This window comes from Musca domestica, unplaced genomic scaffold, assembly GCF_030504385.1.
Source record: "Musca domestica strain aabys unplaced genomic scaffold, Musca_domestica.polishedcontigs.V.1.1 121, whole genome shotgun sequence".
Taxonomy (NCBI): domain Eukaryota; kingdom Metazoa; phylum Arthropoda; class Insecta; order Diptera; family Muscidae; genus Musca; species Musca domestica.
In genome coordinates this window covers 1,306,128-1,322,501 of record NW_026712156.1, presented here as the reverse complement: position 1 = coordinate 1,322,501, position 16,374 = coordinate 1,306,128, and the positions used below count along the sequence as shown (strand labels likewise).

Below are 16,374 nucleotides of genomic sequence, written 5' to 3'. Positions count from 1 at the left end.
CACACATCTAAAAAATCCTTTAAAAAATCCACGCCTCTAAAAAATCCTTAAAAAATCCACGCCTCTTTAAAATTCTACGCCTCAAAAACGCGCCTCTAAAAAATCTTTAAAATTCTACGCCTCTAAAATATCTTTAAAATTCAACGCTTAAAAAAAATTTTAAAAAACTTCCACGCCTCTTAACAATAACCTAAACAAATCTACGCCTCTAAAAAAACTTAAAAAAATCCACCCCTCCAAAAAATCTTTAAAAAATCCACGTCTCTTAAAAAATCAATAAAAATCCACGTCTCCTTTAAAAACAAATCCTTAACAAAACTACGCCTCTTAAAAATCCTTAAAAAAACTACGCCTCTTAAAAATCCTTAAAAAAATCCACGCCTCAAAAAATCCTTAAAAAAATCCAAGCCTCTAAAAATTTTTTAAAGAATTAACGCTTCTAAAAAATCCTTAAAAATACACGCATCTAAAAATTTCTTAAAAATCCAGGAATTAAAATCTACGGCTTTGTATGTTGCAGTACCTTTAAAAAATTCTTTGAAAAATCCCCTTTACCCCTGATGCTCCTCTCAATAAATTCTTTTCAAATGACTCCCTGATGGATGATTATCACAGTTTCATTTTGTGTTTATCTTCCGCGTTTGTTTTCTCTTTAACAAACTTACCTTCACTCCATTACCGTTAAGTCGTTTATTATCCACACTGCCGAGTGTATCCGGATTGAAATTATGCTGGAATGCATCCAAAACATTACCGCCGCCATGTCCGCGTTTATTGCGGGCAATTATCGCCAATATCACAACGACCAGGAGTAAAATAATCGTGGCGAGGACAGTGATTAAGACGCCAATGAAACTTGTGCCTGCCGTATCCGGTTCTTGGTCGATGGGTTTGGGTGAGAGGACTGTGAAAAGAGAAAAAAAAAAAATGTGAGAAAAATGAATCGGAAATAAAATATTTAAATCGAAAGAAAAATAAAAAGGGGATCTGTAAAGGGCTCAGATTCCTTACAGATGCCCTCTGGGCCTCTATAAATGCCTCTGGGCCTCTATAGATGCCTCTGGGCCTCTATGGATGCCTCTGGGCCTCTATATAGATGCCTCTTTGCCTATATAGATGCCTCCAGGCCTCTATAGATACCTCTGGGCCTATAGATACCTCTGGGCCTATAGATGCCTCTAGGCCTCTATAGATGCCTCTAGGCCTCTATAGATGCCTCTAGGCCTCTATAGATGCCTCTAGGCCTCTATAGATGCCTCTAGGCCTCTATAGATGCCTCTAGGCCTCTATAGATGCCTCTAGGCCTCTATAGATGCCTCTAGGCCTCTATAGATGCCTCTAGGCCTCTATAGATGCCTCTAGGCCTCTATAGATGCCTCTAGGCCTCTATAGATGCCTTTAGGCCTCTATAGATGCCTCTGGGCTTCCAAAAATGCCTCTGGGCCTCCATAGATGCCTCTAGGCCTCCATAGATGCCTCTGGACCTCTATATAGATGCCTCTGGGCCTCTATATAGATGCCTCTGGGCCTCTATATAGATGCCTCTGGGCCTCTATATAGATGCCTCTGGACCTCTATATAGATGCCTATGGGCCTCTATATAGACGCCTACTGGGCCTCGGGGTAGACGCCTGCTGGCTTCTATGTAGACGCCTACTGGCTTCTATGTAGACGCCTACTGGCCTCTATATAGACGCCTTCTGGCCTCTATATAGACGCCTTCTGGCCCCTATATAGACGCCTTCTGGCCCCTATATAGACGCCTTCTGGCCCCTATATAGACGCCTTCTGACCTCTATATAGACGCCTGCTGGCCCTCTATATAGACGCCTTCTGGCCCCTATATAGACGCCTTCTGGCCCTCTATGTAGACGCCTTCTGGCCCCTATATAGACGCCTTCTGGCCCCTATATAGATGCCTCTGGGCCTCTATATAGACGCCTTCTGGCCCCTATATAGACGCCTTCTGGCCCCTATATAGACGCCTTCTGGCCCCTATATAGACGCCTTCTGACCTCTATATAGACGCCTGCTGGCCCTCTATATAGACGCCTTCTGGCCCCTATATAGACGCCTTCTGGCCCCTATATAGACGCCTTCTGGCCCTCTATATAGACGCCTTCTGGCCCCTATATAGACGCCTTCTGGCCCCTATATAGATGCCTCTGGGCCTCTATAGACGCCTCTGGGCCTCTATAGACGCCTCTGGGCCTCTATAGATGCCTCTGGGCCTCTATAGATGCCTCTGGGCCTCTATACAGACACCTTTTGGCCTCTATATAGACGCCTTTTGGCCTCTATATAGACGCCTTTTGGCCTCTATATAGACGCCTTCTGGCCTCTATATAGACGCCTTCTGGCCCCTATATAGACGCCTTCTGGCCCTCTATATAGACGCCTTCTGGCCTTTATATAGACGCCTTTTGGCCTCTATATAGACGCCTTCTGGCCTCTATATAGACGCCTTTTGGCCTCTATATAGACGCCTTCTGGCCTCTATATAGACGCCTTCTGGCCTCTATATAGATGCCTTCTGGCCTCTATATAGACGCCTACTGGCCTCTATATAGACGCTCTCACTCTCTTTAATTTCTCTCTCCCTCTCTCTATCTCTCTATTATTTTTCTCTTTGCTGTTCAATATTTTTTTAACTCACCTGAATTCTCATAACCACTTCTATCTTTGTTGTAGGGAATCCTGGCCACTTCATCCCTTTGAAATGGATACTCTGAATTATCCTGGGAGCCACTGGCTCCCATAAATTCCTCATCGGTGAAGTTGCCGGTAACAGGAGCTGCAAAAAACGGGAAGAAAAAAAATCATAAAAATCTCAGAAAAATATTAAACAAAAATGGTTTTTATTGCCTCGGCAAATTTTCTTTCCTTAAATTTTTGCAAGAAAAAGGAAAATTCAGAATTTTGCTACGCAGTAGCCTTTTCGTATGTTAATTTCCCTTTAACAGCCATGCAGCTGAGTCCAGTCGTGCTTTTCCTAGACTTAAATTTTAAAATATTCAATGTCAACATTTGTTTTTTATTGTTTATGCAGATACGAGTTTCCTTTTTTGTTGCCTTCTGGCTTTTCTACGACTTGACATGGCCATGGCGGCAAGGAATTTCCAAGGAATGCTGGAAGTCCTTTTTTCTTTCTTATGTGAAGTAGTTGCTCTTGTAGCTTCTTCTGCTGCTGCCGGGAAGCGAGTTGTCTTTGCTTTTGTTTTGTCTGTCTGTCTGTCTGTCTCTCCGACTGAAGACTAACGATTATTTACATTTAGTTTGCATATATTTACACATTGAAGTATTTAATGAGACGCAAAGAGGGGAGTGCAGGGCAAGGGGAAGAAAAGAAGATGAAATTTTTTGCATTTTATTTATGTTTGAGGACATTTCTCATGGATTTCTCCAAGGACGACTGTGTTATGCAATGCGGCCAATAAGTTTAAAGGGGAGATATTAAAAACGGGACATAAAATTTAAAAAAGTTCTCAATGGCAGGGCATCAAAGGCGTGAAGATTTTCAAAAAATTGTCGCTTGTTGAGAAAGGACTTCGTAATGGATTTCCTGATGTTAGGAAAAGAATTGGTGTCTTTGAGTGAAAATAAATAAATGCCACCTTTTTCAAGTCGATATTTTGAAAAGAGATTTAAAAATCGCTTCAGATCAACGAACTCCTCCCATACTGCGTAATTCCTTAAAAAAGGGACAATTTAGAAGGTAAAGGACATAAGAAAATATAATTTTTTCCGATGCATATATTTTTGCTAAAAGAAGATGTTCTTAGTCTGTTATTTCCCGACTCACTATCAATATAATTACAATAAGATAGCTTGAAACGGCAAGCCCTGCATTAGGCCGCCTAAGTGACGATAAATTGAAAACACTTTGCCTCCCAATATTGGCCAAAATAATGGACATTTTTAGGCCTTCGGAAAAGGGTGTCCCGGGGCCATCCTTGTCAAAAATTAATAAATAAAATATAAGCCAGTAAGGAAAGGAAAAAGTGGGGCGGGCCGACTATATGATACCCTACACCACTAGGCATATTTAGTATAGCTCCTGTAACAAAAGAATTTACTCGAAGTAGATTATATCACCTATTAACATTTGGCTTTAGAGCAGTCATAGTTTGGATTAAGAGGGAACTAATAAATGCGAGGGATATCCAATTCTGTATCGATTTTCACTAAATTTGACGGAGACCTTTTCATCTTTTATACCAAATAACATTGCTATAGAGTGCATGATATCCCTTGTAAAGGATTATATTAAAAATATATGTATCGGAGCTGAGTTCCAGAAAATTCACTCCATTTAGGCCGATATTAGCTATTATTTGCACAATAAACTTGAAATCGGATTATCTGTTAGCAAATATCTTTGTTGTCGAACGCCAAATTGGTTGAAACATATATATGGGAGCTATAGCTATATCTGAACCGATTTTCTCCGAATTCGATGTACTCGCTTCTAGACTGAATTCAGTTGGAATTCCAAAAAATTAGGTCATTTGGACTTGGTGCAAAATTAACCCGAAATCGGTTGAAGATATATATGGGAGCTATGTCTAAATCAGATCCGTTTTTCACCAATTTCAATAGGATTCGTCCTTGCGTCAAACAAATATTTTTTTGGAAAATTTCATCTCAATCGGATAATAAATGCGACCTGCATTTTGTTCACAAGTATGCATACAGACTCGCGGGCGGACAGACAGGGTGGGCCTGCATAAATCAACTCAGAAAATGATTCTCAACGAGCTGCCGAACCCGAACGAGCCCCGATCCATCTACAAGGCCTAACGCATCGATTGCCGAATCTACCCTCAACGAGCTGCCGAACCCGAACGAGCCCCGATCCATCTACAAAACCTAACTCATCGGTGGCCGAATCTACCCCCAACGAGCTGCCGAACCCGAACGAGCCCCGATCCATCTACAAAACCTAACGCATAGGTTGCCGAATCTATCCTCAACGAGCTGTCGAATTCGAACGGACCTCAATCCTCCTACAAAGACCTGTACAGCTGCTTCCGAGGATCTCCCCTGTGAATTGGTAGCTTGTATACCACACGTCGCCAATCTGTCTCCGAAGCCCTGTGCGTCCACGTCCCAACCATCTTCTTCGCGAACCTCGATTGTTCACCACTCGATGAAGTTCCCGATTACCTTCAAATCCTCAACATACCGTATCACTCGAATACGAACATCGTAATCCCAGATAATAGTCAAATCGTCGACAACCGACTATCACCAATTCCCGATTATCTGCAAATCGTCAACAATCCTCATCACACGAACACAAACATCGTAATTCATGATCGTCGACAACCGGCGACCACAAGTTCCCGATTACCTTCAAGTCGTCAACATACCGCATCAGCTGAATACAAACATCGTAATTCCTGATAACAGTCAAACCATCGTCAATCGACGACCGAAAGTTCCCGGTTACCTTCAAATCGTCAACGCAAACGTCACCCGAACCCAACACCGCAATTCCCGAACTTCTTTAACCAGACATAATCATTCCCGAATGACCGCCAGTCGTTCACGTTCTTGCCTACGATACGAGTAAACGTCGAATTCCCGATCATCAATTCCGCAACACTAATTTTAATTCCCGAACACTACCGAAGTCCATTTGCCATCCTATATTCCATCTTTATCTTATCGTATTTCAACCCGAGTAGATTGTAATTTAGCATTAAAAATCAATAAAATACCCGATTTTACCCCCAGGAAAGGGAGAAATCTACTCTTATTATTTCATAAGGTTTAGTGGCTCCTTATGGAGACCCTGGGTACAGCTGAGCTTACCTCAGCCGACGAGAAAACCACGTTACACCGGATGATTATTTCGGATTTTATAATCGTTTTGGTTATTCAAAACGTTGACCCTTTGTGGGGGAGGTACCAGAAGAAATGGTCCGGTGTATACCATTTTCATAACATATCTTGTGTAAGTCGAAGTAATGGGATATAGTGATCACATTTAATAAGCGTTATAATTATTCAAAATATTGATCCTTTGTGGGGAGGTACTTGATGGACTAGTCTGATATTGTCCATTTTCGCACCTGACTGATGAAAATTTAGTATTTGCAAAGTTGGAGCTAAATGAGATTACCCTTTCTCTTTCTGTGCAGTAAAATATATATTTTTTTTTTTTTTTTTGAAAATTTCGACCTTTTGTGGGGAAGGTGCCAAAAGGTAATAATATTGTGATGTACCTTGTTTAGGCTAAATCAAATACTTATCTTCGAGAGTTATCGTGCACACCAGCCAGACAGACGGACGAACGGACATCGCTAGATCGATTCCAAATACCCTGAAATGGATTTGGTCCAAAGAGACTTAGGGTCTAAAATCGTTATTTCGATGAGGCACGTTTTGGCCGTACCAAATGATATATACCCCCTGAAGCCATATGGATGAGGACATAATTAATAGAAATTTGCTAATAGCTAATAAAATTGGCTCTACTCGCCCCTTCAAAGAATCCTTAACAAATGCTTTCAACTTCGAGCACCTAACTTCGTTTATTTTCACTAAAAAATCCATACACCTAAATTGATTGCAGTCCACTTCTCGACAGTAGCTAAATTCCAGTTGCTTGCGTCCTTCCCCTCCCGCCCTCCAACAAATTCACGATTAAAGCAAAATGAGCAGAAAAAGCGAGGTCCTTCATAAAATCTTACTTTTAATTTATTCTGCTCTATTAAATCTTTAATGTCAGAGCTTCGAACAATCACTAGAGCTATGTGTAGGGTTTTAATGTATTCTTCGGGTTGTGTATTTTTGTTCATATTCTTTTTAAGAGATTTTTCTCCTCCAGCTTTTTTTGTTGCTCATTTTTGTTTTAATATTTTCGTTTTTCATTCATTCATTCGCTCGCCCGCTCTTGCATTTTTCTTTCAATAACTGAACGAACAATACCTAAAATCAATTTTTACTATCGCCATTTGTTGTAGCGTTGTTAGGTAGTGTCGTCGTTGGAGGCAGCGGAATGGAGCTGGGAAAAGGCAGCAATTTGTTTTCCTTGAAAAGGTGGGAGAGGGGTTGCAAAATCGCAGGACGATGCTGTTGCAATTCTGTCATGGAAACAAAAGAACTTAACTGTTTTAATATTCGTTCAATGATGATAGTTACTAAATTACTTTTATAGTTTTTGTTGTTGCCGTGCTGCTGTTAGTGTCTTTGTTGTTGTTCAGTCTTTTCAGTTATTGGTGTTACGTTGGCTTTGTAGGACGTGTGTTTAGGTGTGCTGCTGCTGCTGTTCGTGAAGATTATTGCTGTTTTATGCAATTGTGCATGCCATGAATAGCATATTTTCAGGCGCTTTCAAATACAGGTGGTCCTCTAACAATGCAGACATACCACGAAATTAAATATTTTTTTAACGAACATCCAAGGCGTGGATTTGTTAAAGAATATTTTTTTCAACGACCATCAGCCAAGGCGTGGATTTTTTAAAGAATATTTTTTATGGACCCTACAAGACGTGGATTTTTTAAAGAATATTTTTTAAGGACCCTACAAGGCGTGGATTTTTTAAAGAATATTTTTTAAGGACCCTACAAGGCGTGGATTTTTTAAAGAATATTTTTTAACGACCATCCACCAAGGCGTGGATTTTTTAAAGAATATTTTTTAACGACCATCCACCAAGGCGTGGATTTTTTAAAGAATATTTTTTAACGACCATCCACCAAGGCGTGGATTTTTTAAAGAATATTTTTAACGACCATCCACCAAGGCGTGGATTTTTTAAAGAATATTTTTTAACGACCATCCACCAAGGCGTGGATTTTTTAAAGAATATTTTTTAACGACCATCCACCAAGGCGTGGATTTTTTAAAGAATATTTTTTAACGACCATCCACCAAGGCGTGGATTTTTTAAAGAATATTTTTTAACGACCATCCACCAAGGCGTGGATTTTTTAAAGAATATTTTTTAACGACCATCCACCAAGGCGTGGATTTTTTAAAGAATATTTTTAACGACCATCCACCAAGGCGTGGATTTTTTAAAGAATATTTTTTAACGACCATCCACCAAGGCGTGGATTTTTTAAAGAATATTTTTTAACGACCATCCACCAAGGCGTGGATTTTTTAAAGAATATTTTTTAACGACCATCCACCAAGGCGTGGATTTTTTAAAGAATATTTTTTAACGACCATCCACCAAGGCGTGGATTTTTTAAAGAATATTTTTTAACGACCATCCACCAAGGCGTGGATTTTTTAAAGAATATTTTTTTTCAAGGTAGCAACAAACGTGGATTTTTTAAAAAATATTTTTTCAAGGTAGCAAAAAACGTGGACTTTTTAAAAAAATATTTTTTCAAACGTGGATTTTTTTAAAAAATATTTTTTCAAGGTAGCAACAAACGTGGATGTTTTAAAAAATATTTTTTCAAGGTAGCAATAAATGTGGATTATTTAAAAAATATTTTTTCAAGGTAGCAACAAACGTGGATTTTTTAAAAAAAATTTTTTTCAAGGTAGCAACAAACGTGGATTTTTTAAAAAATATTTTTTCAAGGTAGCAACAAACGTGGATTTTTTAAAAAACATTTTTTCAAGGTAGCAACAAACGTGGATTATTTAAAAAAAATCTTTTGAAGGTAGCAACAAACGTGGATTTTTAAAAAAATATTTTTTCAAGGTAGCAACAAACGTGGATTTTTTAAAAAATATTTTTTCAAGGTAGCAACAAACTTGGATTTTTTTAAAAATATTTTTTTTAAGGCAGCAACAAACGTGGATTTTTTTAAAAATATTTTTTCAAGGTAGCAACAAACTTGGATTTTTTTAAAAATATTTTTTCAAGGTAGCAACAAACTTGGATTTTTTTAAAAATATTTTTTCAAGGTAGCAACAAACTTGGATTTTTTTAAAAATATTTTTTCAATGTAGCAACAAATGTGGATTTTTTAAAAAATATTTTTTCAAGGTAGCAACAAATGTGGATTTTTTAAAAAATATTTTTTTAAGGTAGCAACAAACGTGGATTTTTAAAAAAATATTTTTTTAAGGTAGCAACAAACGTGGATTTTTAAAAAAATACTTTTTCAAGGTAGCAACAACCAAAATAGCATAAAACTTGGATTTTTTAAAGAATATTTTTTCATGGACCAAAAGACCATAAAACATGGATTTTTTAGAGAATATTTTTGGTTCAGAAATATTCTTTCAAGGATGCTTTGCAAATATTCTCAGTTAAGGGGTTGTACTCAGAAGCATACAAAACGATACACGTTGCAACGAAATTATTTCAAAATACTTAAAAAAATAGACAAAGTGATATCCCATTTCATATTGCTGAGGAGAAAGAATATTGCAAAATAAGTTAACATTTCATTCGGAAAAACTAATAACAATAGAAGCGAACGATATAAGCGATTGATATGTGCAGAGGCAGTGGGATAATGGCAAAATGTGGAACTATGCTAAGATGTGTAGAAATACATTCACATACATATACATATACATACATATACTTATACCAGTGTATATGAGTGTGTGAGCACCCTTGTGTTTGCATGGGAAATCGGAAAATGGGAAAATGAGTTTAGAATTTGCAATATGAATATTTGAAAAGCAAAATCACGCAAATAGCGCTTAAAGTGGGCAAACGAAGGAGCGGAAGGAAGGCGGGGATAGTTTAAGCCAACAAAGAGAAAGGATTTTTTTCTGTGCAGCAACAGCAAAGCAATATCGCTAATGGAAATATGTGCTCGAGATTTTCACTGTTTTACTTCACATACTTGCTGCTACCTTTTTTTAGCGTTTTCAATTGAGCATTCATTCGTTCGTTCATCTATCCATTCATCGCTAATCTAATAGCAGTGCGTTTGTGCATTTCTTTTTGCGTTTTTTTTTTCGCTCATTTTTCATCAATTTCCATTTCATTCCATTAGACATTGCAAATCAATATTAATTTCCATTTACTGTATGGTAATTTCCAGTTCTGCTTTCTCATCTCTTCTGTTGGCATTTTTCCATGCATAATCTATACTAATTGAATTTTCAAGATTTACAAAGTAGTAATGATATTCCTGCTTCAGTTTTTTGCTCTGATATAATTTTTTTTGTTCTTCTCTTTTTTCTTGCATTGGTAGCTCAATGCATTAATAATGAGCAGATACTCTGAATATTAAGTGTGTTAGATAGGAGGACAAAAAAAAGAAGGAATTACTGGTATTTACTGTCATTTGGGGCACATGCAATCTAGGGAATGATATCGATTTAATTATATCAAAAACTTGAATTTAAAGAAAACATAAATCAAAGTTTCAGAAAGGTCCTTGAAAAAATATTCTTTAAAAAATCCACGCCTTGTATGGATGCTTGAAAAAATATTCTTTAAAAAATCCACGCCTTGTATGGATGCTTGAAAAAATATTCTTTAAAAAATCCACGCCTTGTATGGATGCTTGAAAAAATATTCTTTAAAAAATCCACGCCTTGTATGGATGCTTGAAAAAATATTCTTTAAAAAATCCACGCCTTGTATGGATGCTTGAAAAAATATTCTTTAAAAAATCCACGCCTTGTATGGATGCTTGAAAAAATATTCTTTAAAAAATCCACGCCTTGTATGGATGCTTGAAAAAATATTCTTTAAAAAATCCACGCCTTGTATGGATGCTTGAAAAAATATTCTTTAAAAAATCCACGCCTTGTATGGATGCTTGAAAAAATATTCTTTAAAAAATCCACGCCTTGTATGGATGCTTGAAAAAATATTCTTTAAAAAATCCACGCCTTGTATGGATGCTTGAAAAAATATTCTTTAAAAAATCCACGCCTTGTATGGATGCTTGAAAAAATATTCTTTAAAAAATCCACGCCTTGTATGGATGCTTGAAAAAATATTCTTTAAAAAATCCACGCCTTGTATGGATGCTTGAAAAAATATTCTTTAAAAAATCCACGCCTTGTATGGATGCTTGAAAAAAATATTCTTTAAAAAATCCACGCCTTGTATGGATGCTTGAAAAAATATTCTTTAAAAAATCCACGCCTTGTATGGATGCTTGAAAAAATATTCTTTAAAAAATCCACGCCTTGTATGGATGCTTGAAAAAATATTCTTTAAAAAATCCACGCCTTGTATGGATGCTTGAAAAAATATTCTTTAAAAAATCCACGCCTTGTATGGATGCTTGAAAAAATATTCTTTAAAAAATCCACGCCTTGTATGGATGCTTGAAAAAATATTCTTTAAAAAATCCACGCCTTGTATGGATGCTTGAAAAAATATTCTTTAAAAAATCCACGCCTTGTATGGATGCTTGAAAAAATATTCTTTAAAAATCCACGCCTTGTATGGATGCTTGAAAAAATATTCTTTAAAAAATCCACGCCTTGTATGGATGCTTGAAAAAATATTCTTTAAAAAATCCACGCCTTGTATGGATGCTTGAAAAAATATTCTTTAAAAAATCCACGCCTTGTATGGATGCTTGAAAAAATATTCTTTAAAAAATCCACGCCTTGTATGGATGCTTGAAAAAATATTCTTTAAAAAATCCACGCCTTGTATGGATGCTTGAAAAAATATTCTTTAAAAAATCCACGCCTTGTATGGATGCTTGAAAAAATATTCTTTAAAAAATCCACGCCTTGTATGGATGCTTGAAAAAATATTCTTTAAAAAATCCACGCCTTGTATGGATGCTTGAAAAAATATTCTTTAAAAAATCCACGCCTTGTATGGATGCTTGAAAAAATATTCTTTAAAAAATCCACGCCTTGTATGGATGCTTGAAAAAATATTCTTTAAAAAATCCACGCCTTGTATGGATGCTTGAAAAAATATTCTTTAAAAAATCCACGCCTTGTATGGATGCTTGAAAAAATATTCTTTAAAAAATCCACGCCTTGTATGGATGCTTGAAAAAATATTCTTTAAAAAATCCACGCCTTGTATGGATGCTTGAAAAAATATTCTTTAAAAAATCCACGCCTTGTATGGATGCTTGAAAAAATATTCTTTAAAAAATCCACGCCTTGTATGGATGCTTGAAAAAATATTCTTTAAAAAATCCACGCCTTGTATGGATGCTTGAAAAAATATTCTTTAAAAAATCCACGCCTTGTATGGATGCTTGAAAAAATATTCTTTAAAAAATCCACGCCTTGTATGGATGCTTGAAAAATATTCTTAAAAAATCCACGCCTTGTATGGATGCTTGAAAAAATATTCTTTAAAAATCCACGCCTTGTATGGATGCTTGAAAAAATATTCTTTAAAAAATCCACGCCTTGTATGGATGCTGAAAAAATATTCTTTAAAAAATCCACGCCTTGTATGGATGCTTGAAAAAATATTCTTTAAAAAATCCACGCCTGTATGGATGCTGAAAAATCTCTAAAATCCACGCCTTGTATGGATGCTTGAAAAAATATTCTTTAAAAAATCCACGCCTTGTATGGATGCTTGAAAAAATATTCTTTAAAAAATCCACGCCTTGTATGGATGCTTGAAAAATATTCTTTAAAAAATCCACGCCTTGTATGGATGCTTGAAAAAATATTCTTTAAAAAATCCACGCCTTGTATGGATGCTTGAAAAAATATTCTTTAAAAAATCCACGCCTTGTATGGATGCTTGAAAAAATATCTTTAAAAATCCACGCCTTGTATGGATGCTTGAAAAAATATTCTTTAAAAAATCCACGCCTTGTATGGATGCTTGAAAAAATATTCTTTAAAAAATCCACGCCTTGTATGGATGCTTGAAAAAATATTCTTTAAAAAATCCACGCCTTGTATGGATGCTTGAAAAAATATTCTTTAAAAAATCCACGCCTTGTATGGATGCTTGAAAAAATATTCTTTAAAAAATCCACGCCTTGTATGGATGCTTGAAAAAATATTCTTTAAAAAATCCACGCCTTGTATGGATGCTTGAAAAAATATTCTTTAAAAAATCCACGCCTTGTATGGATGCTTGAAAAAATATTCTTTAAAAAATCCACGCCTTGTATGGATGCTTGAAAAAATATTCTTTAAAAAATCCACGCCTTGTATGATGCTTGAAAATTCTTAAAAAATCCACGCCTTGTATGGATGCTTGAAAAAATATTCTTTAAAAAATCCACGCCTTGTATGGATGCTTGAAAAAATATTCTTTAAAAAATCCACGCCTTGTATGGATGCTTGAAAAAATATTCTTTAAAAAATCCACGCCTTGTATGGATGCTTGAAAAAATATTCTTTAAAAAATCCACGCCTTGTATGGATGCTTGAAAAAATATTCTTTAAAAAATCCACGCCTTGTATGGATGCTTGAAAAAATATTCTTTAAAAAATCCACGCCTTGTATGGATGCTTGAAAAAATATTCTTTAAAAAATCCACGCCTTGTATGGATGCTTGAAAAAATATTCTTTAAAAAATCCACGCCTTGTATGGATGCTTGAAAAATATTCTTTAAAAAATCCACGCCTTGTATGGATGCTTGAAAAAATATTCTTTAAAAATCCACGCCTTGTATGGATGCTTGAAAAATATTCTTTAAAAAATCCACGCCTTGTATGGATGCTTGAAAAAATATTCTTTAAAAAATCCACGCCTTGTATGGATGCTTGAAAAAATATTCTTTAAAAAATCCACGCCTTGTATGGATGCTTGAAAAAATATTCTTTAAAAAATCCACGCCTTGTATGGATGCTTGAAAAAATATTCTTTAAAAAATCCACGCCTTGTATGGATGCTTGAAAAAATATTCTTTAAAAAATCCACGCCTTGTATGGATGCTTGAAAAAATATTCTTTAAAAAATCCACGCCTTGTATGGATGCTTGAAAAAATATTCTTTAAAAAATCCACGCCTTGTATGGATGCTTGAAAAAATATTCTTTAAAAAATCCACGCCTTGTATGGATGCTTGAAAAAATATTCTTTAAAAAATCCACGCCTTGTATGGATGCTTGAAAAAATATTCTTTAAAAAATCCACGCCTTGTATGGATGCTTGAAAAAATATTCTTTAAAAAATCCACGCCTTGTATGGATGCTTGAAAAAATATTCTTTAAAAAATCCACGCCTTGTATGGATGCTTGAAAAAATATTCTTTAAAAAATCCACGCCTTGTATGGATGCTTGAAAAAATATTCTTTAAAAAATCCACGCCTTGTATGGATGCTTGAAAAATATTCTTTAAAAAATCCACGCCTTGTATGGATGCTTGAAAAAATATTCTTTAAAAAATCCACGCCTTGTATGGATGCTTGAAAAAATATTCTTTAAAAAATCCACGCCTTGTATGGATGCTTGAAAAAATATTCTTTAAAAAATCCACGCCTTGTATGGATGCTTGAAAAATATTCTTTAAAAAATCCACGCCTTGTATGGATGCTTGAAAAAATATTCTTTAAAAAATCCACGCCTTGTATGGATGCTTGAAAAATATTCTTTAAAAAATCCACGCCTTGTATGGATGCTTGAAAAAATATTCTTTAAAAAATCCACGCCTTGTATGGATGCTTGAAAAAATATTCTTTAAAAAATCCACGCCTTGTATGGATGCTTGAAAAAATATTCTTTAAAAAATCCACGCCTTGTATGGATGCTTGAAAAAATATCTTTAAAAAATCCACGCCTTGTATGGATGCTTGAAAAAATATTCTTTAAAAAATCCACGCCTTGTATGGATGCTTGAAAAAATATTCTTTAAAAAAATCCACGCCTTGTATGGATGCTTGAAAAAATATTCTTTAAAAAATCCACGCCTTGTATGGATGCTTGAAAAAATATTCTTTAAAAATCCACGCCTTGTATGGATGCTTGAAAAAATATTCTTTAAAAAATCCACGCCTTGTATGGATGCTTGAAAAAATATTCTTTAAAAAATCCACGCCTTGTATGGATGCTTGAAAAATATTCTTTAAAAAATCCACGCCTTGTATGGATGCTTGAAAAAATATTCTTTAAAAAATCCACGCCTTGTATGGATGCTTGAAAAATATTCTTTAAAAAATCCACGCCTTGTATGGATGCTTGAAAAAATATTCTTTAAAAAATCCACGCCTTGTATGGATGCTTGAAAAAATATTCTTTAAAAAATCCACGCCTTGTATGGATGCTTGAAAAATATTCTTTAAAAAATCCACGCCTTGTATGGATGCTTGAAAAAATATTCTTTAAAAAATCCACGCCTTGTATGGATGCTTGAAAAAATATTCTTTAAAAAATCCACGCCTTGTATGGATGCTTGAAAAATATTCTTTAAAAAATCCACGCCTTGTATGGATGCTTGAAAAAATATTCTTTAAAAAATCCACGCCTTGTATGGATGCTTGAAAAAATATTCTTTAAAAAATCCACGCCTTGTATGGATGCTTGAAAAAATATTCTTTAAAAAATCCACGCCTTGTATGGATGCTTGAAAAATATTCTTTAAAAATCCACGCCTTGTATGGATGCTTGAAAAAATATTCTTTAAAAAATCCACGCCTTGTATGGATGCTTGAAAAAATATTCTTTAAAAAATCCACGCCTTGTATGGATGCTTGAAAAAATATTCTTTAAAAAATCCACGCCTTGTATGGATGCTTGAAAAAATATTCTTTAAAAAATCCACGCCTTGTATGGATGCTTGAAAAAATATTCTTTAAAAATCCACGCCTTGTATGGATGCTTGAAAAAATATTCTTTAAAAAATCCACGCCTTGTATGGATGCTTGAAAAAATATTCTTTAAAAAATCCACGCCTTGTATGGATGCTTGAAAAAATATTCTTTAAAAAATCCACGCCTTGTATGGATGCTTGAAAAATATTCTTTAAAAAATCCACGCCTTGTATGGATGCTTGAAAAAATATTCTTTAAAAAATCCACGCCTTGTATGGATGCTTGAAAAAATATTCTTTTAAAAAATCCACGCCTTGTATGGATGCTTGAAAAATATTCTTTAAAAAATCCACGCCTTGTATGGATGCTTGAAAAAATATTCTTTAAAAAATCCACGCCTTGTATGGATGCTTGAAAAATATTCTTTAAAAAATCCACGCCTTGTATGGATGCTTGAAAAAATATTCTTTAAAAAATCCACGCCTTGTATGGATGCTTGAAAAATATTCTTTAAAAAATCCACGCCTTGTATGGATGCTTGAAAAAATATTCTTAAAAAATCCACGCCTTGTATGGATGCTTGAAAAATATTCTTTAAAAATCCACGCCTTGTATGGATGCTTGAAAAAATATTCTTTAAAAAATCCACGCCTTGTATGGATGCTTGAAAAAATATTCTTTAAAAAATCCACGCCTTGTATGGATGCTTGAAAAAATATTCTTTAAAAAATCCACGCCTTGTATGGATGCTTGAAAAAATATTCTTTAAAAAATCCACGCCTTGTA

At 35.2% G+C, this 16,374-nt stretch overlaps 1 protein-coding gene across 1 annotated transcript in view; it reads right to left on the bottom strand.

Annotated features, from left to right (window-relative positions):
- Positions 1 to 16,374, bottom strand: part of LOC101900801 (epithelial discoidin domain-containing receptor 1) — a 228,587-nt gene that overhangs the window by 35,592 nt on the left and 176,621 nt on the right. Inside the window, exons 7-8 of the mRNA XM_059118344.1 lie at positions 2,657 to 2,794; positions 666 to 904 (exon numbers count right to left, since the gene is read on the bottom strand). Of these exons, the coding sequence (XP_058974327.1) occupies positions 666 to 904; positions 2,657 to 2,794 (377 nt within the window). The remainder of the gene's footprint in view (positions 1 to 665; positions 905 to 2,656; positions 2,795 to 16,374) is intronic.